The sequence below is a fragment of the Nematostella vectensis genome, chromosome 9, assembly GCF_932526225.1.
Source record: "Nematostella vectensis chromosome 9, jaNemVect1.1, whole genome shotgun sequence".
Taxonomy (NCBI): Eukaryota; Metazoa; Cnidaria; class Anthozoa; order Actiniaria; family Edwardsiidae; genus Nematostella; species Nematostella vectensis.
This window is the reverse complement of record NC_064042.1, coordinates 4,567,827-4,595,149: the sequence shown is the minus strand read 5'-3', so window position 1 is coordinate 4,595,149 and position 27,323 is coordinate 4,567,827. Positions and strand designations below refer to the sequence as shown.

Here is a 27,323-nt window from a genome sequence, read left to right as displayed (position 1 = left end):
AATTTCTGATCGGAGCCCGACTTCTTCCTTAAAACGAGGAGAATTCATACTTTGAACATTTGAAAATTGCACTTCAAGTCTCATATCTCGAAGACGAATATATTAGAATAAAACACTTTTTGATATGTTGGTTTACATAACAAAAATTCAAGCTTACCGAAGTTAACCAGACCTTATTTTGGGAAAACTTGCAATTTTTTTGCTCTGTCCGCTCTACCGAAACAGAAACGTCTGATGAATCTTCACAACTCCCAGTAAGTCTTTGGAAGCAGACTCATCGATTCTACATAACAGGCTCTAGGCGCTCGGCCTATGAACACCGTCTGTTGTGTGACTTCGCACAATACTTACAATCACAGTAAAATAAAACGAAATTCTATCCCATAAATTGTCTCCCAACATTAGGTAGAGCCAATAAGGTTTAAATTATGAACATTGAAAACGAGGAAGTGATCGTTCATAATTTTTAATTCACGTTTTAACAAAAGCGTAAATGCATTACATAAAATTTATCTGACTACCTGGATGAGCCTAATGATTTCACACCGTCAGAAGTGAAAAATAATTACTAGGACTGTTGTACACGGTTAAGGGAAAAGCATAGTTATTCATAGAAAAAAAAACATATTTATAGCTTTTTAGGGCAAGGCCCTAGTCGATTGAAAAAGTATGAAGTAGCTTCACCAGCGATACCTATCGAAAATCGATAAACAGCAAATCATCAATGAATTCTCATTCATCAGGATAGATATAACTAGGAAATTCCTTGCACCAAATAGTATACAACAGCCGTGTTTCTGCATTTGATTTCTGTGAACCTCATACAGCTCAAAATACGTAAATGTAAATTTCCTATTGATGAAAATAACTATCTTTAACACTTCAACCTTTGACTTTGTTTTTACAAAATAATGTCTCATTCACATATCAATTGTACTGTACGGGCATTATCAATAGCTTTTAATCCGTATAAGAGGAAAGCAGATTACTCAAAACTTTGATTTGAATATGAAGGTGAACCAAGCACTGTGTGTACTAGCTTTGTTGGCATGGCAACCACAACAGATTCAAGCTTAAATTATACTATTTTCAATATTCTAGAAAGCCAAAGCACCAGATTATTATAGTAACCTGTAAGTGTATTATTGCTGTAAGTGAAGCATTTATCATGCTGAAATATATAAATTCAATGAATTTCAAGCTCAAAGCTTAAATTAAAAAAAATATATATCAAGTTTAGAAATATGAGATGAATGTTCCATAGGCAAGTCTAAGTGGTTCCTAATCACGGATGGATAAAATACACAGTGGATTGAAGTCGGTCGCTAGCAGTTCAAAGAAACAAAAACAGCCTCCCATTAATTTTGCATTTTTGATGATTGTTATCATATTATTTCAAATGACATCTCGAAATTTCTACCTAGGACCATAGTTTTATCATTTGTTGACTAAATTCAATTATTTTAAAGTCACAGAAATCACAGAGTGGACCTTCAGAATGGTTAAATTCTTAGAGCCTTTTAAGTCCGCAACATTGCACCCCGACAAAATCAGCGAAACAGCCTTGTTCACAGGCCCATTGCTTGATATAGAAATCTCTCAACGCATAAATTTCTAATAGGGCTCTAAATACAAATCTTACACTGCTTTCCTCTGCCATAAACTTGCTAATCAGAGTTTTTACACTCTCTATTCCAGAATGGTTGTCAAACCAGCTTGAATAGATTTATCTTCTTCTACTCTCCCCCCCCCCCCCCAAATACTTCAATGTCACCTGTGCAGTCGACTTCTTGTGTCAGTGGTATGGGACATGACCATACTCTGTACTCCTCTTATCATATAATTCCACATGGACGATACTGCAGCTACATGAAGGGGTTGTTTGACTGTCGCTGCATTTGTGGCATACCACCACCGCCACCACCCTGAAAAATTAAACACGCCACCTTTGTACCTAGCCATGATTATGCAATGCAATCATGCGACAGGGATAGCGGCACTTAGTTTCAGATTTGTGATTTAGATCAACACATGGAAGCCAATTTTTTTTTCATAAAATCTTATGCCACCGTTGTATACCTGTAATAAATAACGGTGTCTGTGCAAACTGTAAATGCTGATTTTGTCTACTACCAAAAGGACCCATGGATCCCAAAATAATTGTTCCAAATTCAGAAAAATATAAATAAATATCTCTTGAGTTTATTTTCCACTTATACAATTTTAACAATTAATGAATACCCATCAGCACATTTCGGTCATAGAACTGCCATTTAGCAATTGCCATTGGAATAGTTGTATAGCATTATAGAAACACTTTACAAAACCAAAGGCAAGTGATATCATGGTTATCCACACTGTAACCTAACATCTTATAAAGCCATTTCATAGAGATGTACATCTTATGCCAAATAAGGCCCATTAGCCACGATTTTGGAAGGGGGACTTATTCAGCTATTTAACAGATTATTCCAGATTATTCTTATATTATCCTAGCCTACCACGTTTCTTGTTCATTTGAACAAACCTTTCAGTTGAGTATCATAGTTCTTATTAGCCCCCTCCCCTCTTGGCTACAGGTCTGTGTAAACTATTAAGACATGTGCCATATGCCAGTTACCGTATTTGACTCACCATAAATGGGTTCTGTTGGGGCGTCTGTTGCCATCCAGCAAATTGCTGATGCTGTGGTTGTTGTTGAGGCTGGCCATATTGCTGTCCTCCCATACCACCTCCCATCTTAGCACCAAAACCACCTTGACTGGCGCCAAAACCACCTTGACTGGCACCAAAACCACCTTGACTGGTGCCAAAGCCATCAGCTTGAGCTTGACTAGTAGGAAAACCCCCTCCTTGACCACTGAAGCCACCGCCCATTCCTCCCCCTCCGATCCCGCCATGAAACCCACTCTGCTGGCCACCGGGTGTGCCAAACATGCCACCCTGGCCACCAAAGCCACTGCTCAGACTGGTAGGTGCTGCCTGGCCGAACGAACCCCACTGACTTCCGCCGCCACTACCGCTAACACCCCATTGGGTACTTGCACTAGTAGGCGGCATTTGAGGCTGCCCAGCTCCACCCATTTGAGACATTCCCCCAAATCCTCCCTGCATCCCAACAGCTTGCTGAGCACCAAATCCCTGCTGGCCAGGCTGCATACCAGAAGAGGCCTGTCCTCCAAACTGTCCAAAACCACCCTGTGGTCCCATTTGAGCATTCTGAGGTGGCACTTTACCAAACTGATTGGCAGCCAAAGCTGTCATCCCTGCGCCACCAAAACTTAGATTCTGCTGTGGTGCCGCACTGGTCTGCATCCCACCCCAGCCAGACTGCTGAGGGGGAACTGGTTGTCCAAACATGGAACTGGACTGCGACTGTGTAAAGCTGCCAAACCCTCCGCTTGATAAACCACCCCCAGACATGCTGCTAGCAGGGTTCATGCTTGTTGCTGGCCCATTCATTTGACCCATCCCTCCACCTCCTGAACCTCCAATATTTCCTAGTCCCTGGAATGGGTTTGAAGGTTGAGCTGGCTGCTGCTGAGGGAATCCACTAGAGGTTCCAGCACTTGCAAATGGGTTAGGACCCGATGCCATCCCAGATGATGAACTAGTGCTACTTCCAAACACAGAGCCCCCTCCTGTGCTACTTGGCATAGAGCTGGATACTGTCCCGCCGGCGTTACTGCTTGGGCCAAATAAGGTGTCAAGGGCACTTAAAGCAGAGTACTTATCCTCTGGGGGGTTGCTAGAAATGGGCGCAGTTGACGAAGAAGAGATCATTGGTCCAAAGCTGTTACTCGCTGATAGAGGGGATCCAAATATTCCTCCTTGGGAACTGGATGGTTGAATTCCTGGGCAAAGAATGTTTTAAGATGTTACAACAATATACCTATAATCTGTGATAAATGGCCAGACTTATTTCATAGTCCTATTTCAGGAAGGTCAATATTACAAAAAGCTTTGCTGTGTCTGTAAAACCCTCCATTTCAGATCTTGGAAATTTTCATGGAAATATTTTTGGAAACTTTTCTCCAGAGATAAAAATAAGAAGAGCTAATATTGGCATAAAGTCTGAGACTGCTACTTTTGTTGTGAATTGTAGGTAAGTAATGACATGTATTTTTTTTACTAGTGTGTCACAATGAATTTGAAATAAAAATATCCTATAAACTTTTTACCTCCGGAAGGTGGGGACGACCCAAAGGCATCAAAACCTGACGAGCCCCCAAATGCATCAAAACCACCTCCCTGATGTTGTGACTGAGCCGCTGGCTGTTGTATTGGCTGAGGCTGGCTGAAGTTTGCAAAGCCAGAGGAAGCTTGCTGGGGGGCAGTTGAGCCAAAGGGATCAAACGACGATGTCTGGACAGGAGCAACTGGTGCCTGGCCAAATGAAGTCTGAACAGGTGCAGCAGATTGTTGGCCAAAAGCATCAAAGCTTGCAAAACCTTGTTGTTGGGCTGTCTGTGGTGCCTGGCCGAAAGCCCCAAAACCTCCTCCACCTAAAAGACATCATTATTTGATATTTTGTCAGATTTTCATTATTTGTGTGTGGTGTAGTTAAAGCCGCATTGTCACCAGTTTACTTCCGGTCTATTACGTAAAAATCTCAGGGAAAACGCGAAAAATATTTCAAAATATTGACAGCATTGTGTCTATTGGAAGTTTTTTTAAGGATGTGATCGATAATTTAGAGCGGATGGCTTGTTAAATATCTCGGATTCTAATAGATTCTTTTGTCTTTTAACGGTTGAGGTTTCCGTCGGACCTCCGGAAGTAAACTAGTGACAATGCAGCTTTAAAGGGTGGTGTATTCGAATTATCTTACTGACATTTAAGTACAAATGTGGATAATATACTTTTCAGTTTCAAGGAAAACATTTATGAACCCTTCCTGAAAAATAGGGTCAGATTTGATGGCACGGAGAAGGAATCAGTTATAAAAAACAAGTATGCTAACATAAAACAAAATACCAGTTTCAAAAGTTTTGCATAGTGGGGCCATTAAGGTGGATGCTAAACAGACTTAATAAAGTATTTATTAGCACCTTGTGATTGGCCAAATGGATCGCCACCCAGGTCAGCTAGCAAGTCCACTTTTGGGGCAGGCTGGGGTGGGGCAGGCGCAGGTGCAGGCTGGGAGGAAGGTGGGGGAGCCACGCCTGGAATACTTGACTGACTGGTCGTACGAGGTCTTTCTCTGGATGCTGCTGATGTCTGAATCAAGCAAATCATTGTGAGGATTTGTGAAAAGTCTGCCACACCATGGGAGGTCCCCTGTCTCACTATCCAGCCAAATCATTTTACTGCTTATCGAAGCATTTTTATTTATCATCTGAAAACCCTAGGACCTAGGAACCCTAGGACCTAGGAACCCTAGGAATCACAATTTTTCTTTAAGATGCTTTGGGGTTTATGATAAGTCTAAGCTCCCTCGTAACCTAAACTTGCATTTAGGTTCTTGATAATATAGGCAGGAAGTGCAACTCGGTTAGACTCCATTGTTCTCAAATCTGCTTATTTGAGTAATGCCAAATGTTTTGGAGTTGGTAGGAGACACACCTGTTGTCACACCTGTGTTATTTGTTCAATATTTGAAGACAATTAATTTGTCTGTATTTACCACTAGAGTGGGGGCATCTTGTCCAAGCAGTTGCTTCAGAGGTTTGGCTTCTGCGGTTGATGCCACTGCGGAAGCCTGCTGAGGAGGAATGTACCATCTTCTCCGTTCATATTTTTGAATCATAAAGTCTTTCACTTTCTGTTCGTCTCTTGATTCAGGTTCCGGGTTATTTGCAGAGTTCCATAAGCCAAGCCAGGTCTTTTTACACACCTAAAAAAGTGGAGTGATTTAATTAAGAAAATCCTACTACAAGTACAATATTTATTAATTTAACAATGCAGAACTGTAGCCAGAGAAACAAACGCAAAGGCAGAATATGATCAAGGAAGAGGAAAAATGAAGGGTATTGCTAATTTCTGTAACTCTTCCTAATAAAAGCTGAGATGAGTGCCTTGGTTTGGCTCAAAATGGCCAAGGACCAAACGGTTTGGTAAAACAGTTTTTATATCCAAAAAATAGAACTTACATTTTCTTGCACTAGGTAGATCAAGTATTTGTAATGTGCAAGTATATGATATAATGGCCTGTATGATATAGATATGTCACCCCAAATTCATAGCTGTTTTAAGGCTTATTTCAAACTAGATCCTGCTAACCTACTGTGTTAAGCAGGGAGTTTTTACATGTGCAAATGATCGATCATAACTATAACCACTTCATGCAATTCACTATGGTCTACTGAGTTTGAACTGATGAATCAAAGGCATATTTTTTATCAAACTACATGGATCTGTGGTGGTTTGGGTGAAAACAGTAGAAGTCTCTTTGCTTTCTTTTACGGCATATTAATCCCAGGGCTCCAGTTTATAGCAGGGGGGTTTAGCCTCTCTGAATGGACTACCCAGGGACAATATGCTTAATTTAAAATGAAGGATGTCTATGTTTGATTTAGCAAAGCAAATAAACTGCTGTATTATCTTAAATGTAAACAACAACAAAAGGAGTGGATGATCTACATTCTTTAACAGAGTGTCACTAATATGCAGTGAGCTAAAGCAGTGTTCCATTTGTATTAATTAATAGTTTTTGTTTTGTTTTACCAGGCTAGAGCTGAAATGGTCATGACCCCTTATTGTACCATAAAAAGCACATTTTTTTGTAAATGTTGTAAATGTTAAATAGTGAATATGTTTAATTTGTTCAAAGCATAACATGCATTTGTGAAGTCAATCAAAGTAATACGTTTTTTTAGGAAGGGGGCTACATGTAGGGGGTAATGTGTTGGGTGATCATGTTGTGGGGTCAAGGAAGTGCAAGCCAAAATATACTGGATTTTTCTAAAGTGATAAAGTTCCTATCTCTAAAATGATTTGGGTAATGTCTAGAATAAGAAAACAAAAATCTCCAGCCATATAGAAAAGGTCTCGAGATAGTGCTCTGTACTGCAAATTCCAGGTGACATTAGAATAAACGGATACTGTACCAACATACTTGCAGACAATTACTCGTATTCCTAAAGAGATGTTATTTTTTAAAATCACTAATGATCATAAACATTTTTACATCTTTGGACGAGCCTAGTACAGTACACTAAGTCATTAAAATATTTTTTTGATTCTATTTAACAGGTCTTTGACAGCAACTTGCTGTCTCAGAGTTTGTTCAATATTTGCTTGATTCGAATACAAAATGTACAAACGATAATCAACCAATGGATCAAACCACATATGGAGCTTGCATCTTTTCGCGTAAACACGAATTAGGCGTGCTCATATGTAGTAAGTATACGATCTCTGATCGGGTGTTATTTGTGATGATTTCATTATTGTATCCCTCGAAGGAAAGTCACAAATGTCGCCAAAATCAAACTATTCGTTCTGCCTTTCCTCGCAATTTGCTGATCAAGACTTTTACATACTTTGGTTTACTAATTCAGACAATCAATTAATAGCCGCAACGGTACAGTCTCAAGGAAACTGAAGATTGTTAAAGTGAACTCTCTTTAGCTAGCTGAAGGCTTGACAATGAATATCCTGCAGTGGTGTTAGCTCGGAAATCCAAATTACAACATTCGGTTGGTGGTTTAAAATCTCACCTCATTCCCCGCTCCTTGAAGATATTCTATTTCTTGTGGAGTAAAACTCGTCATAGATATAGACTTTACTCTTTGTGGAGGATTCAATCCCCGTCTAAAGTACAGACAAATGAGTGTAAGTGAGCTAAAGTAGAATAGACCCCGTAGACAATTGCAAAAATTTGATAGAACAAGGGCTATGGGCCAACTTACAAAATACCACTGCACGAGGTGCATACAAAAGATCCAATCGTCATATTCACATATGTGGGTCCCCGTTGACCGCAGTCGAAGCATTTCTTGTTGTGCTGCTGAGAAGCGAGATCGCGGAGAATTTTGAGGTTCTTTTCGTCCTGTTTCTTTCTGGCCGTAGCCATGATGGATGGAGTGACTCGGGGCTGACTCGCTACTGCGCATCCACTACTGCGCACTGGCGGCACGAGGGCTCTGACAGGCGGCACAGGGGGTGGGGTGGGGATAGGGCTTCCGGTTGAAAATACTAGACATTTACAAGGTTATATCGCTTTATCTCAAGTTTATATTTGCTCCAATCCTGGTTGATACGTTGCAAAACTTTTGGGAATGAATTCTAATTTAAGATACAAATATTTTTGCCAAGCAAGAGAGCATGATGCATCGCCCGCCTAAGTTTTCCTCTCTTGTAAAATGAAATGTGAATGAAATGTTTGTCATTTGTATAGCGCACTTTAACATACGAAATGATCAAATGCGCTTCACATGTGACTGACTTTACTCGTCAGGGTGTAGATACGGACTGCTCCACGCAGTTTACAGTCATTAGTGAGTTAGTGTGTAAGCAATGTCACTGAAGATGGCACCACAGGCCAGCGTCCCCAGCGGATATTTTACGTCCCCCAATACAGGTTAATGATGTGCGGTGTGAGACGGGACCTCCGGCTTAACGTCCTTATCCGAGTAAACGAGGGATTCACAGTCCCCAATGTAGAGGAGCCAGGTCTATTACACCTCTGACAAAATCCCAAGTTGACCTGACCAGCGTTCGAACCCCGGCCCTCTTGCTTGAGAAGCGAAGCCCGTACCACTGAGCTATCTCGCAAACTCTTCGTGCATATGAAAATAAGATTGAAATACAGGAGAAAATTTTACAACTGAATTATTATTTTTTTCACTATATAAGCGTAAAGTCTTTCTAAAAATATATCACAAATTACATTTTTGGCACTACTGCGTTTTAGCACTGTCACGGGTTGCCTGTGGTCAGATTTAAAAAAATAATTTAAACCATTTACCGCTTTTGTGGTATTGTTGTGAAAGATTAAGCAACTAATGGTAAATGCGGATTTTTCCCGCAATCTTTTTTTTAAATATGAAAATTTGCATCGATGATATTTTACAGATAAGTGTGATAGAACCGGAAGTGATTTTGAATCAGCCTTGTTTTCAAATAAATTACGCTTGTAGAAAATAAAATACCGAAATGCAAATTATGATTAGGGTTCTTTTGCCGCTTCATGGTAATAACATAAAAATAAAGTCATTGGGGTTTAATGTGATTTGGCGGGAATAAACTCGTCACACGCCCGCGGACACTATTATTCGCTTGACAACTCTGCACATGACACCCCGTGTCACGGCACATCGCTCATCAGATTATAATACCGAGAGAGAAAGACAGCTGAATATATCCCTAAAGCGTCAGGAAATCACTCGAGAAGAGCTAGCACCCACAAACGAGTCATTTCCTTGACAGTTTATATACAAGTATTTATAACATGGATTTAGGAGGAGAAACGAACGCTTCTACTGCTGAGAACACTCCACGAGTTCTGGTGACTGGAGCATCGGGATTTATTGCTTGTCATGTTGTAAAGCAGCTTTTAGAGGAAGGGAAATTTATCGTGAGGGGAACTGTAAGGGATTTATCCGTCGACAAGAAAGTTCAGCCTTTGAGAAACCTCTGCCCAGACTCGAAATACCCATTGGAAATCGTTGAAGCTGATCTTATGGATGAAGTTTGCTGGGAAAGGTCAGTTCTTTTCTGATACGGTTGTCATCGTTTGGTTAATAGGTTATTGTACTGGATTTTATTACGTAAAATAGGTAAAAAATTGGAGATCTAAGACCACAATGTTATTGTTATGTGAAGAATATGTCATTGAAGGTGTCTCGTTTGGAAAGATTGTGGGAAAAATGTCACTACAGATCTCGGGCCTGCCACCCTTTCGTAATAAGTGAGCCATGAATAACAACAACACGTTATTTTAAAAAACAAATCCCGTACTTTTAATTGAAACGATTCATGTTGAATTTAATGAACAGATTTTGACACTCAGAAAATCGATTAGAACAAACATGACATTGTTGTATACACAATGACCAATATATAAGTAAAGCAAGCTACTGTTTTCACGTAAGACACAGAAAACGGGAGATATTTACATTCTTACATATTTTTCTCTGTCTTGATTTTTGAGGCTAGACCAACGATGGAAGGAAAAATAAACTGTTTTTGCTTCCCTTTTGCTTTGAAGTAGGGATGACTAAATTGCGTATATATTTAAATCCTTTTTCCTCTTCTTTCCTTCTTCTTTGCATTTCCCTTATTTTTACTTGTTTTCATTATTTCAAATCCAAAAAAATGTAGTGATTGTATATATAAGTTATGTCTAGTTTGCCTTGATCAATTATTTATTTCTGGTTTATGTACGGCTAAGTGCATTATCTATGCTGCCTATAGTTTAACTTTGAAATTATTTGTTTATTTTTTGAAGAGTATAATTTTCAAACTAAAAATTTTAGAAAAAAAGTAAACTTCATGTGCAAATTCTAACTTTATTTGTTCCTGATATTTTCAAATTTTCTATTATTTGTTGATCCGGAACAGATGATTATGAAGGAAAGTGTTCATTATGCATTTTAGAGCTAAACCCAGGGTCAAGCATATAACAAAAAAAAAAATACCTTTATAATTTTTATTTTCTAGTCACACCCAACAGATTTAACACATTGACCCCTGAACCGGCTTTGAGAAGTACCCACAACCACAAAAATTCATAGATGCAAAATAAACACAACAAGAGAAAGATACTCAGGCATCAGTCTAAGGGATAAATGGTCTTGAAGATATGCATCCAACCAAGGTGTTGGCAACTACTCTTAAGCCAAATAATAGCAAAGGTTCTTTGACAAATTTCAAATCAAACAAGGGAAGAAAAGCAGAATCACCCCTCTCAATAAAACGTTCAAAATACCACACAAGGGAGTGAGATCAGCAAACACAGCTCAAGACACAAATAGATATCTTTATTCTGATCCTCTAGGTTCATTTCCATGGCCTCAAAACACAATGTCCACTCCTTGAAGGCTTGTAAAACCACTTGGATGCCTTTACAGATTGCAAAGCATTCTGGGAGATCCAGGGAAAAATTCACGAGGGGAGGGCCAGTCAACACTCCTCTCCCCAAAGTCAGATGGTTTTTTATAAGTCTTTTCACCCAGAAGCCAAAATCAATTCCAGGTCATAGAATAGCAGTGTAAACAATTTTGGAAACAATTTGGTTCCAGAAAAGACAGCGTTTACATACCTGTCCACTTTCCCACATTAAGCGAGAGTATAATAATAATATAATAATAATCGTTTATTCATACTTTTGTAGCATAAGCTAAATTACAGTATGTCGGCCAATGCACACTACACTTAACAATGTATAAATAAATACTGGAATAACTACTGGAAACGAATTGTGATAAAGTTATTATACCTTTCAGTTACACCAACTGATTTATCCAAACGGCTGCTACCCCCCCTTAGCGAATAACCATGGGCAACCTCAGTCCCAGATTGTATTATATATTTTATAGGCTCAGTGCATCTTGCTTTAGCCATGAATCGACGGCACAGTTCAGCTCTGCGGACTGTAAGTGAGTCCATTTTTGCTACTTTGAGCCCTGATTCATAGCTAAGGCAAGGGTAGATTATTCGAATAGCTTTTCGTTGTACTGTTTCGATAAGCTCTGCAAGGTACTCAGGAAGGGAGGCCCAGACAGGAGCAGCGTACTCAAGGACTGACCGAATTAACGAGCAATAGATAAGAACCATATCTGACTGCTGGACACCTGCCTCAGTCTCAGTATTTGGACCCCTTCTCCCGCTCTCCCACGTTGAGCACCAAATCTCACGCTGTTTAGCGATTTTTATCGCTTCCGAAAAATTATTCCATAGAAAATCGTCATTTTGCCTATTTTCTATTAAAATATTTGAAACAACAATTCCCTTGCGTAGCTCAATTTATCTAACACCCTCGTGAGATCTATAAGTGGATTTGTTTGCCAGAGCTTACCCCTCCCCCCCCAAATGAATATACCCCACCCCTCCCCCCAAAAAATCTCAAGCCTTGAGATTTTCGGAGGTTGACAGGTATGCATTTAGGAGAGCTGTGGTGATTCATTAGAAAATTATTTTCTCATCCAGGCAAAGCCAAACAAGAAAAATAACCATGCATGAATCCACCTTTGCTTGCAAATATCCATAAGCAAAGCACTCAATTATGCCCCAATAGACTTCATGATGTCCTGAAACTCTCTCCTAATATGCTCATAGCTGTATTTTTGATGAAAAATACAAGCAACCATGAACTTGTGCTCGCTTCAGCACAACGACAAGGGATTAAAAGTGGGGACCGCAAAGCATTTTTGGAAAGCTGGATACCGTTGACTAGGTGCAGCTATGTTTGACTTTGACGGTGTTTGTATAAAACTCAGAATAGGGGGAGTATCTGTTTTCAGTCTGTTTTTTTGTAAATTCAGCTAAAAAAAGCCAGGAGTCAATGGTTTAAGCGAGTTGCAAAGCAGAATTTAAAGATGCAACTTCTCAAATTAGTCTGAGGGTCCACCCTCGCCTATCGATTTCACAAATTAACCTTTTTCCATATAAAATAGATCAATGCCACCACTACCCTTTGAATCAGTGCCCAACCCCTCGAGAAATCATTGATCCATCCCTCCATTAAAGCCAAATTTGTTGTTGCGTGACCTCGGCGAATCCAAAATCCTTGTCTCGTTTGGGAATAACGCATCAGACACAAGCTTTGGGGGGGGATTTGTCTGGTTTTGATTGTTTGGTTTGATTGACTACGCGCTATTCCCAAACGAAGAAAGGAATTTTCGATTCTGGGAGGTCACGCAACAACGAATTTGGCTAAAAACAATAGCAAAGGAAACAGAAAAAAGGAAAGAATCCATTTTCTTTAATATAGAAATTGGATTCTACTGGCGGGGAGAGGGGGGTGGGTTCAGGACTAGCCATGACCCTCTTCTTAGGATACCTTACTTAAAAAAATTCCCAGGGATTGTGTAAATGAAGTATCCCGTGGTATGTCCAATGATTTACTATAGCTAACAACCAATCAGAAAGCAAGATTACGCGCAAGTGTTGTAGAATCTTTCATAGGTCATAAGTAATGTGCCTGATATTTTACTTTCAGAGCTGCCAAGGATTGTCAGTATGTTCTTCATATGGCCTCTCCATTCCCAGCATCAAACCCTAAGCTGGAAAGTGATATAATTGAACCAGCAGTAGAAGGAACAAGAAGCGTTCTCAAGGCGTGTGCTAAGTGTGGCGTCAAGCGTGTTGTACTGACAAGCTCAATAGCTGCTGTATCTTGTAGGTTACACTGAGTAGAATTTGCAATAGCATAGAACCTTATATGCCATTACACATGTGGATATTAATTCAGTGGGTCTCTAGGCATATGCATACACGTACGCTATTATTGTATTTTTTTTACTACTGTATATTTCAAGAACTTGAGTTGAGCAGATCCTCTTTTGGGTAGATATTACTACTTCAACCAGTCATATAGAGATGACCTAGTTCTACCATTAAAGAGGTCAATCACGCTGCCATTTTATGCTCCCGCTCAATAGCGAGTCGCACAAAGCATCCATTTCCATCGGCTAATTCAAGCTAATAACCAAGATATTTTCAATCAAATATCTTCAATAACATATTTGACTTTCATTCGTAGATTGTTATTTTTGAGTTTGCTTGCGAATAAACCGCTGCATTTCCAATGATAAACAATAACAAAGGAGAAGTTGATCGACATTATTTAATTTCAATGTGCTTTAAATACCTTTTTTGGCAAGGATGGCAAATACTATCTGAATCTTTTAAAGTTCTTCATTTAACAAAATCTTACAATCTCCACAGTCTTACAGTTTCAGATTTTATTTGATTAGACGTACATTTGACCCGATCTCCTGTTTCCCAAATGTTCTTTTTTTTTTCTTTTTAGTTGGCCATGATGACTCACGTGTGCTTACAGAGGAAGACTGGTCTATTGAGAGTGAATGCTTTCCATATGCAAAGAGCAAGCTTCTAGCTGAAAAGGAAGCATGGAAGCTTGTTGAAGGTTTACCAGGTAAATGCAAAGTTATTTTTCCTGAGCATCTTTGATTGATTGATTCTACTAAATAAATTATTTCCATTAGCAAAGGTAGGCTTTTTCTAGATGCAGTTTTTTTATACTGCTTTTTTTTTATTTTTATTACAGGTGATGAAAAGTTTGAGCTAGTAGTGATAAACCCTGGTCTGGTATATGGACCAGTATTGCAAGGATCTAATTGTACTAGTATGGAGGTTAGTTTGTTTATGATTGTGTATAATTGAGGGGTTCATCAACTTCCCCCCCCCCCAACCCTTTAAGCCTGATCCACATACACTCTCCATGTCACCCCTCTCTCTCTCTCTAAATTAATAAAAACATATCACAGTGTGCACCCTCTCTTATAATCCTTCAACCATAAATTACATCCATTGTGACCCTTTTTCTCCATCCCTTGTGATCTGTCTCCTCCTTTTGTGTCTTTTTCCTCCCCTCCCATAAAATAGAGACAGGGGGGGTAGGGTTAGGGACAGGTCTGATGCAGCAAGGGGGAGGGGGACAGGGGGGGACGACAGATCACAGGAAATGGGCTAAATAATAGTTTATGACATTCTGTAGTGTCAAGCTGTTCATAGCAGAGCTTTTTTTTGGTAATTTACTCATATATAACTGTTTGGCTATCTCTGCCACCTGCAGATTCCATGCCGGCTATTAGAGCGCCAGATGTTAATGGTCCCCAAGTACAACCTTGGTATTGTTGATGTGAGGGATGTTGCCAAAGCCCATATATCTGCAATAACAGCCCCAAACGCACCAGGTATGTCCCAGGTATACTATGCACTACACTATTCTTGCCTGCACACACCTCCCCCCCAACAAACTCATCTTGTGCCTCTGATGTGTTCCTTAATCTATATCACTTGCAGGTAACCGTTATATAGCAGTCACAGGAAACATGTGGGTTCATGAAACTGCTAGAATATTGAATGATGAATTTCGACCACAAGGTATTCAATTATTTTGTTTTGCCCTAAAAGAAATCTTCACATCATTTTGCTGATTACCTGTATTTATCAGGATATAAAGTCCCTACCATGGTGGCCCCTAAGTTGGGGCTTTATGTGGTGGCGTTGTTTGACAGCAGTGTCAGGATGATTCTCCCTGAGGTTGGCAAATGTGTTACGTTCAGCAATAAAAAGGTATGACACACAGGACTGGATTCATTTTAAGATAACTCACAAGTTCAAAATCGTCATATTGTATAACTCCAAGTTCAAAATCGTCATATTTTCAAAGGCATATACTACATTGGAACTGAAGGGGAAAAACACTGTTTGTAATATGAATGAGTTATTAGTGAAGCAGCATTGTGTAAAGTGTCAGCATTTGTTTCTCAATTACATAGCTGTCAACTCATTGGGTGGGTGTTACAAGATTTTGGACCTCATCACAAGCCTACATACACTCTATGTATTCACCGGAATTGGCCCTCTCGGGTTTTTTCACATATTTGCTTTATTTCTCCCAATTTCACAAGATTTCTGTCAAAGTTGGATTGACAGCTATGCATTTATGGATGTTCTCCTTTGTGCATTAGATCATTTTGATTTACTCTCTTATTGTTCATGAGAGGCTGTATGCTTATGTTGGTATTGAATAATGGAGAAAAGAGAGTGAGTTAGACGATTTTTTCCCATTAGATCAAGGAAGATCTTGGGTTTGCTCCAAGGGAACTGAAGGATACTGTTATTGATATGGCTTACTCCATGATCGAACAGGGATTCGTGAAGAAGACTCCTAAATACCATGGGCCGCCAGCTACAAATAACTCCAATAATCACACAACAAACTCGGAAGAGAGCCAAAAAGTCGCACAATAATACTAGCAAGTAGTTATAAGAGAGTATATTATGGATAGATGCATTGTATGCCTGGGTGTTAGGGGTAAATATTTTGAGGCAAGAGGAGCAGAGCTCTGTCTCTTGCAAACAAGTTTCTTCAAGTGTATACAAGTTAAAAAATCAATTGATACTTGATTTTTTACTCTAAAAATGAATGACTCTACAGTTTATGGAGAAGGGTGATTTTCGACATTTTGCCTGTCAATTGAATTGGACTGAGTTACTGGATCTTGGTCAAGAAATATAAAAGGACAGCTGTGAGTGATTGTCTTATTTATAAATTATAAGAATATAACTAAAAACGCAAAATATATATAAGTCTTCAGGTAAAGTGTATATTATCAGCTATAATTAAATGTTGATTATTAATGTAAGCTTATTTTTTATATGTCCTTTTGGCCTTTTTTATTATTTATATATCATACTGTTGAATAGGCTTTGACATAATGCATTCATTTTTAATGGAATTTAGCAAATTTGTGCTTTAAAATTGTCATACTTTTGGCTAAGTAGCGTAGAATTTTACACTAACTGTATGTTATGGTAGTACTGTAGAAGTCAAGGTAAATCATAGCTTGCAAAAAAGCGCCACTGCCATTACAAGTTTGTTTGTACTGTGGCATGTTTCTTATAATATGTCCCTTTCGAAGCTCTTAGGTCTAAATCACAGCAGTAAAACACAGTATGACTACAGGAAAATACACAATAGAACAATAAATATCTATCATTTTTCTTGTAATTTAAATCACACAATACAAAAAAAACATGCATTCCATATAAACATCAATAAAATATAAAGTACATTCATTTAATAAATTGAGCTATTATTTAAGAATTGTATTTCTTCCCTGTGTCATAATCATGGTAAAAGGTCTGTATCCTTTTAATTCGACAAGGCGCAGTATGGGCTCTTGGTGCATGCTGAGTGGTTGGCTTGCGAGCAGTTTTCCACTGGGCCGAATGCCACCGTTCAATGCTCAAATAGTGAGCTTCTGTGTTAACAGCCTTGTTTTTTCTATCAGTCTCTTTGTTTTGTTCATCATCACTGATTTCTAGTTCTTCAGAGCTAGAGCTTGACAGGGATCGAATATCTTCTTGTCCGACTTCCGAATCTGTTTCATCTTCAGAATCTATGAAGAGTTTTCGATTGATAGAATATGGTGTTCATCGCCTTTGTGGTAACTAGGATTTTTTAGGGAGAGGGGGGCAAAGGATGCAAACCCACATTGTAACCACCATCAAAACCCATAAGTCTTTGGCATTGGAGAATCTTGATCTTTTACTTAGCGATAAAATGTCAACTGTTACTGTTGAGACAAACTTGTGAAATGTAACAGCTAGAGCGAGCTGGCTTTCATCACTGGACGTAATACTTTTCCGTAATACTACTACAATAGAACCATACAGTACTACTCATAATGGTCTTCAAGTCAAGAGTCGACAGTGCTGGGAATGGCTTACGCATGAAGTTGTGATTTGCTGACAAGGGGATATTGTATAAATAAATGTCTAATTTTTAGCAATTTTTCAATAAGAAATGGCTGGTTTTTTGCAGCTGAGGGAGGTGTGCTAGCTAGCTAGCCTAGCTTTGCACTTTAAGACAAGCAGAAATTAGCATCCAAGCCTATATTAATTTTTTACCTTGTATTGTCTTTCCTGCTTGTTTATCTTGCACGAAGAAAGCATTCAGGTCCGCCTTGGGAATATACACCCCCAGCTTGGAGAGTGTTCTGGAGTCCAGATATCTTGTGCTAAAATAGAAAATAAAACATTGATCTAATTATTACAAGCATTTATTTAGTTTGTCCTCATCTTCGTTTCTCTACTGGTTCCTTTACTACTACTTGTTGTAACACAATACCTGTTGTAAAAGAATACCTGTTGTAACATAATGTGTAATAACACAATACATGTTGTAACAAAACTTTTTGTACCAAAATCTGTTGTAACACAATATGTGTTGGAACAAAATTTCTGCTGTAAAAATGTTGTAAAAGATACCTGCTGTAACACAATACCTGTTGTAAAACAATATGTGTTGAAACACAATACCTGTTATATCACAATACCTGTTGTATCTTGCTCCTGTGAGAAAACTGTGTAAGGATTCCCCATGGGGTGGTACCCTAAAACAGGACAATATGTTAAAATATTCTTCAATTTTAATAATCGTTATCTTATAATATGATAAATTAGATACCTACTGTTTATTTGGAGTACCAGACTTGAAATGTCGGTAGTCATCACCTGTGAAAAAATAACAAGATACAACAATAGAAAAAAAATCAGGGGCAATTAAAAAAAATAAGTTTTGGAGTGAATTTGAATGTTTTTTTTTTTATCGTTTCACCAACAATTTCCTTGAGGCCTTCAAGATTTATTACTGTATGCCAGGGTCATAGCAGCTGAGAAATACTGGGGGGGGGGGGGGGGGCAATGCCATGCCCCTTCTGGTAATCTTCTGATATTCAGTAAACACCTGCACATAGGAACCTACAGCATATTTTTCTCCCTTTCTAATCAGCCTGGTAATCTCTCTTATTTGAGAGATTACTTGAATTTTATCTTAAAATTCAAAGCCAACAAACATTCTGACTATTAGTGACTGTTTCTGTTACAGGCTGTTTTGTCAGGTACCCTGATTTATAAGAGCCTATTCAGCCTTATTCTTGGTTCTTACACGTGTGGATTTACTGTTGTTCATACCCCTCAAGTAGAAAATTCCTCTTAAACCCCTGGAGAGTTGCTTTGGTATGAATCTCATATTGCACCTGCTAAAAAATGTATTTGTATTAAGCCAAGGAAGGGGTCAATACGCAGCTCTTACAAGCTGAAATTTGATTGGGCAAATAAACAATATCCGCACTTTGACACAAAGAACGAGAAGAATAGAGACAAAAGAACTCCTTTGTAGAACAAAGATAATAGGAGACAAAGCAGCTGCGTACTTACTCCAAGGAAGAAGTCATTCTATGTCTAGCTACTCCTTTTTCATACAAACATTGGATCATTTAAAAATCAATTTTAACCCCAAGATCTACTTACGGACTTTACAGAGTCTTTTGTTGGCACTACTTGGCCGGCTCTCCTCAGGTGGCACCCTTAACAGTGAAGCACATGACGCAGACTTAGCCCTCAGCAGGCTAGACTTGGTATGCTTGCCATGATTGACAGGCATTGTGCATGCCGACATGGGACGGTTAGCATAGGAGTAGACAGTGCAGGGTGACTGGGATTTAAAAGGCTGTTGAGGGATTTTGCCAACATCAGGCATAACCTGGTAGTCTAGCGGGGAGTAGCCAGTTGCATGAGGCCTCCTTAGCGCAGACCCTACCAAGATGTGCTGCAAGTTTGTAGATACAAAATGTGAGAATATTATTATTATTGTGCAAAACCAGCTCCAAACACATGTTGCATGTAGAAGCTTATGGGTATTTAGAGTTGATATATTAGATCATGCTTGATAGGTCAGCACTTGTTGCCTGAACTGTAAGTATTTTTTGTTTGGCCTGACCCTTCCACGAGGTTAAGCAATTTCATGGAAACAATAAAAGCATAACACAACACACCATAGAAATTTACATAACATAACACAACATTAAACTTTAAGCCAAAGGCCAACCTGCGAGTCCTTCTGGTGTACTTTGTTATCAACAGCTACACAGGCATGGCTCTCTCTGCTCTGCGGCGTACAGGGTGTGCTCCGCCCACTTCTGCCAGCAAATGATGTAGAGCTTGAACAGAACTTTAGTCTTGAGTTTGACCTCAATGAGGTGAGACTGGATGTTGCTGCAGGCATAAGAAATAATACAATTTGGATATAGTTCTAGAAGCTATAAACTTTAAAAAAAAATGAAGAATGGGATTTCAACCTAGACTTGAGCCCATGAGGCTTAGAGATGGCTAGAAATAGAGCCTTATTTGGACCTAAATTATGTACAAGGTCTTCACAACTACACCTTTGGACTAGTATCCTTTTCACTTGGGCAGTGATGGATCCTGTGACAGTCCAGGTGGAGGGGAATGGGAGGGGGGGGGGGGGGTGGGCTCCCCTTCAGACTGAAATTAATTTAATTAAAAAAGATGTAAAGGAGCTGTTTTATATATTGGCACTCTAAGAGATTCTGGGGAAACAATACTGAATCTTTTATGAATCAATAAAAGTTCTAAATACCAAGCTGATCTATTAAGGTTGGCAAGGGGGGGGGGGGGGGTACACCCTGTTACAAAGAGTTATTTGAAGCCTTTCCTCCCTTCTTATCAGTCAGAAAATGGAAAAACATAGGTCTATGCAAGCTATTAGGATTGTCGTGGGTTTTCTAGGGTACTGGTTAATGCACTTGATAAAAGGAAACCTTAGTGTAATTTTCTTCGACCGCGACATTAGAGATAATAACAAAAGAGAAAGTTATTTTAGACTTACACCTACTTACAAATCAAACAAGATTATGCTTACAAGTTACTCCAAGCGGAAAAAAGCCATCAACACCATGCACAGCGAAGTAAAAATTTGATTCTCTCTAAGCGAATTCGACACTACTTTTACTTAAAAAATAACAGCATGCAAATTGAAGCCAAAGAGATCGCTTTATCACATGGATAACTTTGGTCTAATTAGCTTAAACTACTTGGGTTCAAAATACACAATGCGGTTAATTCAATCGTAATAATATTATATAGCTAAAAGCTAACTCAGTAAAAATACAAGTATTTTTACCTCTTTTAGATGGCGTTGCTCGACTCGCTTTGTTCCCGACGGGAAGTTCAAACTGATAATAGTTGAAACCCCGCTGAATTCCCCTCATTGTTTGGTATTATTATTAATTTGCTTGACACGTTCATTCTTCGATGAGTAATCGAGAGGGAGACTACACGCCATTGCGATAACCAATAACCAATACTTTGAATGCTCTCGGAGACCAAGTCAAACTTTCTCCGTGCCCTCACTGGTTGCTATGACAACAGACATTCCATCAGAGAACAAAAAGCGCGCGGAAATACGACGTGCGAGGCGCATACAATAAAAGAAATAACTCAATCAGAAGAACATGTACTCCTGATGGTTGGAGCCCGATATATAACTTGAATAAACATATCTGACGGTTAAGGTTGGTTCTTTGGACGTAAAAGCGGAACGCACGTAGTTTTCCGATTCTAAGACCCTGTCCGCACGTATCCGTTTTCGTTTGAAAACGCAACCTTCTTGTTCCGTTTTCAAAAAGATCCGCGTCCACACGAAGCGCTTACATTTTTATACGACCCGTCCCCACGAAAACGCAGAAACGATACGAAAACGATAAAATGCTTTTACAGCACATGCGTAGACCCACTATTTTGTTTGATTACATCTTGCGAAAAAGTGAATCACGCCATCATTTTCGAAAAGTTCAATTTTCGTCCGTCCCCACGGCTCCGAAAGGGTATCGTTTTCAAATTGTTCCACTCTGGAGATCGTTTTCAAATCGTTCTGTTTTCGGTCATCGTTTTAGCGTTAACGTGTGGACGATTTCCGTATCCGTAACAAAAAGGTTGCGCTTTCAAACGAAAGCGGATACGTGGGGACAGGGTCTAACTAGAACAACGGATACGTGGGGACAGGGTCTAACTAGAACAACGGATACGTGGGGACAGGGTCTAACTAGAACAACGGATACGTGGGGACAGGGTCTAACTAGAACAACGGATACGTGGGGACAGGGTCTAACTAGAACATAAGCGCAAGAGAACGCAATTGCGTGATTTTTTTGCGCTTGCGCTTATGTTTGACCGATTCACACTGTTGCGCTTCCGTTTGCGCTTACGTCCTAGTGAGAACCAACCTTTATTTTTCATTTCATGAAAAAATTAAAACCCACTGGATATAACTCGAAATACTTATATTTCTTATGTGGCTGGCCAGGGCTATCAACAAAAGTTACGTCATAGTCGCTTATGACGTCACAATACTCATCCGTTTCTGTTTCCGAAACGCGCGCCAAATTTTTGGAATCCTGCGGAATGACAGAACAGGCACTTCTGTCAAAGCCACGGGTCTTCAAACGCAATAAAACCACAACACTGAAAGACTATGGACCCGTGTGGACGAGACCACGTGACTTACAGGCCCGCGTGCTGTCGCCAACTCGACGCTCGAATCCTCAACCGCTTGGCCTTCTGTACCAGAGCCCCCTAAGTAACACAAAGGTAAAACATAGGTAATTAAACTGAGTGCTGTATCAGGCCTTAATTTTATCCAGAGTAAAATACGAAGATGTTCATGTCGTTATGAGGAAGTTTTCGAAGACGAGATCGGTCTATTTGACCGTATAATGTACATTTCATCGCCAGTGAACGCATCTCTTTTTGTGTACTGTTTAGGTCATACAGGACTACCTTTCATAGTTTTAGTAGGAGAAGGGCTCGTCAACAGTCCGTTAGAGGTGATTGCTCCCTGTTGTATCATATTTTGCAGTCCTACGCCATTTGGAATCCGGACTTCAGGCATACGCGACATCGCTTCCCCGAACTTTTACAGCATTTGGGTAAGAGAAAAACAGAGTTTGTTATTTGTCAAAAAAATGTGTTGCATGCAGAAATATAAAAGTAGAAGTCTCCCCTTGCCATAAAATTAGACTTTGTTTTTGTTCTCACGAAGGATTCTTGTTAGCAGCAACAAAATTCCAAATAATTTGAAGATTGTGATATTAGTGAGAGTAGGGTCGGGGCTCTTGTATCCTAGGATACGCTTTCAGGGGAAACGCAGTGCTTTTGCATGCGTTTAGCGGTTGAATCTAAGAAATTAAACTTGTTGGATATATCAGTTATCGAGAGTTCGAGCTATGGAGATTACTCCACAGAGATTTTTAATTTTTCTTTTAGATTTGACAAATTTCTCGTGTGGAGTGCCATCACAATCGTCACCATGGAACACCGAAAGAGGTAAGAGCACCTCAATTCTTCACCTTAATTCCCTCTTGACTCAGGGGCGGTTCCTTGGGCTCAATAGAACCAACCTTTAAAGGCAACATAATGCTTTCCTAGACGCAGACAAACGAGGGCTTACAGGATGTGTTCGTATAGCTTTCTTATGCGGACCAGCATTTAAAAAGTTCTTGGTTTCAAGATGAAAATTCTTAACAGATCCGTAATAAAAAAATAGCATTGCTTGGAAGCATAGGCTTTATTTATCATGAGCCTCACTTTGTTTTGTTTTTGTTGTTTACTTTCTAACGCGCCCCACCGCTCAACAGCTGGCCCTCCAGAAATCAAGTACAGCCTGCAGTCCACTTCAAGGTTTAGTTTCCAGGATCCAACGGTCTACCCTGTGCGGCAGAAGACTGGACACAGAAAGCAACCCACTCGCTATGATTTCCGGCCGACAGTTGGCCCAGCAGTGGGAATAGGTATTGGGAGGCCGAACGTAAACTGCAGAGAAAATTACTTTTCTCGGGGAACGTGAATCAACTTTGAATGGGGTTAATCTCTCTTGGGTTGTAGATTTACTCTCCCGGAACCAAGATCATCTCTCTCGGGATAGGGATCACTTTCTTGGCCTTGGTATGGTAATCTTCTCTTTTGAAATGAAGGGGGCTAGGAAAATGGATCATCTCTCTTGACTGGGTCATCTCACTCTTGTGAGGTACGATCTTTTCCTTTTTCTGTGAATAGTTGCTCCGAATGGGGATATAATCTTTTCTGATCGAGAGACCTATTTTTCTGAAATTGTTTTGATGAGTTACCCAGCTTCTTTCCCCCAGTACCCAACGTTCTTCCACAACTACCCGATGCTGATACAAGCATTGTGAATGCGAAACAAGGGGAAGATCCGAGGTCTTCTAAGGTATTTTCTTGTAGCAATCTCATTTTTGTTTTTCAGTGGTCAAATATATTGATTTCTTAAATTTGTTTATTTAAACCTCGCGCTCTCAAAGACAACTATGAATATATAACATTTCCCCGAACCGCAACCTTTTTAGAAGCACACTGACAAGAAGCACGTGGCCTGGACCAACGCGGCGCTTCGGGAAATTTGGCACTCAAGTGGACGACGGCCCGTCAGCCGATTATCACTAGAGTAGCCAATACGCATGCTTCAACCAGACAAGCCGCTGGACCTGTCGTCATGTTCACAAAAGCGCAAGTCACCTAAGGGCCAAGATGAGTTGAAGGCAGACGATTCATTTGATGACTAACCTGGACTTAGAACAACAGGAAATGGGTTCCTTTTTGTGTGATCGACGGATTGAATAAATTAATAAATGGTGGAATTTCCTACAATGCGGAAAATCCATGAAATCCGGTGTCAAAGATATAGAAATTACTTTTGTAATGAGAAAAAAATATGGCTATTCTATATTGTAAAATTATGTAAGTTTTATAAGCAGTTATCAACGGTAGCTCATTCTAAGCGTTCGCCATCACACCACGATGCCGCGGCACTACCACCAGGGTCCGTAGAAGGGGGTGGGGCACTGGGGCACGTGCCCCCCCAATATTTTCAAAAATTATAAGGAAATGACCAATAGGGGCGTGGCTGTGCCCCCCAAATATTATCTCAATGTTTCTACAGAAAACTCCAGGAATGATGACCCCCTTCCCATCTTCACAGATAAATCATTCTAGCTACAGGTAATAAAAGGATGCACACAAGCAATATCTGAATATTTACAGTTTATTATGCAACCTGATTTGCCCATATGAGAAGTTCTGTTACAAGGATGGTCATCAGCTTTGATATAGCCTTTCTCTAGTGGGAAACCACCAGTGTTGGAAACCAGTAGCGTCTAACGAATACACGCTTTGAGAGATATGATCTGATGATGTATTTATTAAATCTCTAATGCTTTTCGGTAAATGACGTATATCAAAGAGAATGATTAGAAAGCCAACAGGAAAACATTTATTATGCTATAAAAGTTTATTTAGATGAAAAAGGTTTTAATCCTTCTTTTCTGGTGCGCTATAAACGTTTATACTAACACATAACCGCCAATCTATCTCTTGAATTCCTTTGACTTCTCAAGATGAGAAGGAAACCATTGCAACCATAAAACTGTGCCAAAAATACACATATTTTTCGTGTTGGTGAATACTGTTACTCGTAAAAGTTCGAAAAAAACGGCTGGCTTGACTGACTAGCCTGTGAGCAGAGGTCATCACTCTAAAGCGCCACGAGAGGGAAGAATCTCTGCTAGCAGGGTAATGCAACGTTTGAGCCCGTGGAGAACAACCACGCATATGCCCCTATACTGTTTCAACTACCATGTACGGCCTAGTATCTAGTGTCTAATCAGTCCCCAAGAAGCTATCTTTCCACAGGCATTCCATATGGCGCAAGGCTACAGCCTCCTGTTGTACGTTATCTGCGGGCTCATCACTTAAGTTCTCTTCACTATCTGCCTCTTCGTTTAAAGTCTCTGATTCGTCCGTCGCCGATCCTTTTTCTAGCTGGGTCGCTTTCGCCCCATGTGGGATGGCGGCTCCGTCTTGTAATCGTCTGTCCTTCGCTCGTCGGTTTTGGAACCAGACCTGTATTCTGTCCTCGGAGAGTTGAGTCGAAGTCTCGAGTCTATGTCTGTCCTCTATCGTGGGGTATTTGATCGTACGGTAGGCTGTCTCGAGAATCTTTTGCTGTCTTTTTGTGAGGTTACGTCTTTTTCTTTTGATGTCTGCCCGGTCGCTTGTTGACTGTTGAGTTGCTTCGTCATTCTTAACTGCCAAAGAAATAAATAAAATACAGTAATTAGACAATCAATTGGAGTATCTTGCCGCTTAACAACTTGCGCTATAGTTTTTTACGGGTATATGCGCCGGATGTGGTCACGATATGGTTGTAGAGCGCTCGGCAGAAATAACGCAAGTTTGATTTACCATTTGAAAGAACCAGGTTTTATTTTATCTCAGAAAAAGCAGGTCAACATAAATATTTACCTGGGTCCATTTAGAGTGCAGAATTGCATGTTACCATACGCACACCAGCGGCTACATACTACATTATACTATGAAAGCTGATAACCTTACACCACCCCATTGAAACCTGACAAGCCCGTTCCCCTCCACCCGTAACAGTTGTGTTGTGTGCGTTTTTGGTAGACACCTTGAATATTCTCGCTTGCAACCTCCTGTCCTCTAGAGCCATCTGTACGGGACTGCGGCGCAACAAACCCGAGTCCCATTTCTGATCCGGGGGGTGCCTCACGTTGTGGTGGTCGCACATAAAACTGCGATGGGGCAAACCAAGGCCTTGGTTGTCCCCCCGGAATGGCAAACGGAAAATACCACGCATAACTCCGCATATCAAATGCCATGGGAGAGGGCGGGTAGATACTCGGCCATGGAGGGTGGTAAGGACTGTGGTTCGTTAGGCAGGGTTGGTGCTGGTCCAGTCTGCATTGCCATCGAATCCGCTTCTCGCTTTCTCGACGAAGTTGTAGCAATGTTTCTGCCGCGTCGGACTCTGTTTGATCTACTTCGGAGTGGTTAGCTGCCATAGAACTGCAAAAATAAAACCCAAACACGACAAGTTATGAAACATAGCAAATGCATTTCACAACCTGATATAATACATGCAGTAATTCTTGTTCACTTGACCTTGTTGTTTGTAGCTTTTGTCAACTTTTTTTCTCTTAAATAGTTTGTTTTCCTTAAATTGTAAGCACGATAAACAATGAGTTTTAATAATCACATTTGTTTTTTGTGCTTTTAGTGAAGAGTGTTTATTAACAAAAGTAAAATACGATCGCCTGTAAAATAGAAGTAGGTTTTTCCCTTGCAAACAATTTTTTAATTGAGTCTCTCAACGTAATCAAAAATAAGCATGTCTTGCTGTTTGCGATGTAAGATCGCTTAAGAAATATTTCTGTTGAATGAAAATCGATAAAGAAATTCACAATTATTTCAAGGTGACCATTTTTACTCACCAAATGGGCTGCAAAGATCGCCTTTTCTTTTGACTTTGGGTCTACGCCGACACTTCGCGCAAGTTCTAATTGACGAAATTGGCGCAATAAAGACAAAAGCGAAAACTTTTATGAAGTCTTTCTTTCCAATAAACTCTTTCTTTCCAATTTAATTGCACGGGCTATCTATATCAAAATGACATCTCTGATGTTTCTTTAAGCTCATTTCTCCGCGAAATTGTCTAAATTCTGCAGTTTGGCTTTCTCCCTTCCTTGCTGATCAAGCGAAATTGATGAGAGATCGGTGAAAAATCCCAGAGGTGGGAAGAAAGGCGGTTGTAAACAGATTGATTGACAGCCAGTCATTTTTCGCCGATTTGATTGGCCGATCAAATTTTACTGAAAGTGAAAGGATAAACTACAACAATTGTACAGAATTTTGGGCACCCAAAAATGTTCTTTTCGAAGGTTTTACATTAACATAGTTTTTTTTATATTGGTAGTAGATTTACATCCATGATTCTTGTCTTATGTGAT

The 27,323-nt window shown here is 39.8% G+C and overlaps 5 protein-coding genes across 5 annotated transcripts; 2 read left to right on the top strand and 3 right to left on the bottom strand.

Moving 5' to 3' along the window:
- Positions 1–450: 450 nt before the first annotated feature.
- On the bottom strand, positions 451–8,063 carry LOC5517286 (arf-GAP domain and FG repeat-containing protein 1). Its single transcript, XM_032387341.2, has 7 exons — positions 7,854–8,063; positions 7,662–7,755; positions 5,627–5,836; positions 5,052–5,220; positions 4,182–4,505; positions 2,635–3,854; positions 451–1,925 (listed from the first exon to the last, which is right to left on the bottom strand). Exons 1-7 carry the CDS (start codon positions 8,015–8,017, stop codon positions 1,866–1,868), a joined length of 2,241 nt encoding a protein of 746 aa, XP_032243232.2. The 5' UTR covers positions 8,018–8,063; the 3' UTR covers positions 451–1,865.
- Positions 8,064–9,222: 1,159 nt separating this feature from the next.
- On the top strand, positions 9,223–16,741 carry LOC5517285 (phenylacetaldehyde reductase). Its single transcript, XM_001637307.3, has 8 exons — positions 9,223–9,648; positions 13,106–13,284; positions 13,919–14,044; positions 14,177–14,262; positions 14,705–14,825; positions 14,935–15,015; positions 15,086–15,207; positions 15,709–16,741. The coding sequence occupies exons 1-8, from the start codon at positions 9,395–9,397 to the stop codon at positions 15,886–15,888; spliced, it is 1,149 nt and encodes a 382-aa protein (XP_001637357.3). The 5' UTR covers positions 9,223–9,394; the 3' UTR covers positions 15,889–16,741.
- On the bottom strand, positions 16,628–20,871 carry LOC5517335. Its single transcript, XM_032387379.2, has 7 exons — positions 20,627–20,871; positions 19,532–19,698; positions 18,955–19,252; positions 18,114–18,156; positions 17,979–18,035; positions 17,551–17,660; positions 16,628–17,039 (listed from the first exon to the last, which is right to left on the bottom strand). Exons 1-7 carry the CDS (start codon positions 20,712–20,714, stop codon positions 16,738–16,740), a joined length of 1,065 nt encoding a protein of 354 aa, XP_032243270.2. The 5' UTR covers positions 20,715–20,871; the 3' UTR covers positions 16,628–16,737.
- Positions 20,872–21,858: 987 nt separating this feature from the next.
- LOC116621507 lies at positions 21,859–24,183 on the top strand. The gene is made up of 6 exons (XM_032387313.2): positions 21,859–22,092; positions 22,361–22,430; positions 22,768–22,827; positions 23,139–23,291; positions 23,646–23,728; positions 23,865–24,183. Exons 1-6 carry the CDS (start codon positions 21,907–21,909, stop codon positions 23,964–23,966), a joined length of 654 nt encoding a protein of 217 aa, XP_032243204.2. The 5' UTR covers positions 21,859–21,906; the 3' UTR covers positions 23,967–24,183.
- Positions 24,184–24,543: 360 nt separating this feature from the next.
- On the bottom strand, positions 24,544–27,268 carry LOC5517334 (homeobox expressed in ES cells 1). The gene is made up of 3 exons (XM_032387312.2): positions 26,808–27,268; positions 25,985–26,382; positions 24,544–25,601 (listed from the first exon to the last, which is right to left on the bottom strand). Exons 2-3 carry the CDS (start codon positions 26,376–26,378, stop codon positions 25,174–25,176), a joined length of 822 nt encoding a protein of 273 aa, XP_032243203.2. The 5' UTR covers positions 26,379–26,382; positions 26,808–27,268; the 3' UTR covers positions 24,544–25,173.
- Positions 27,269–27,323: the final 55 nt, after the last annotated feature.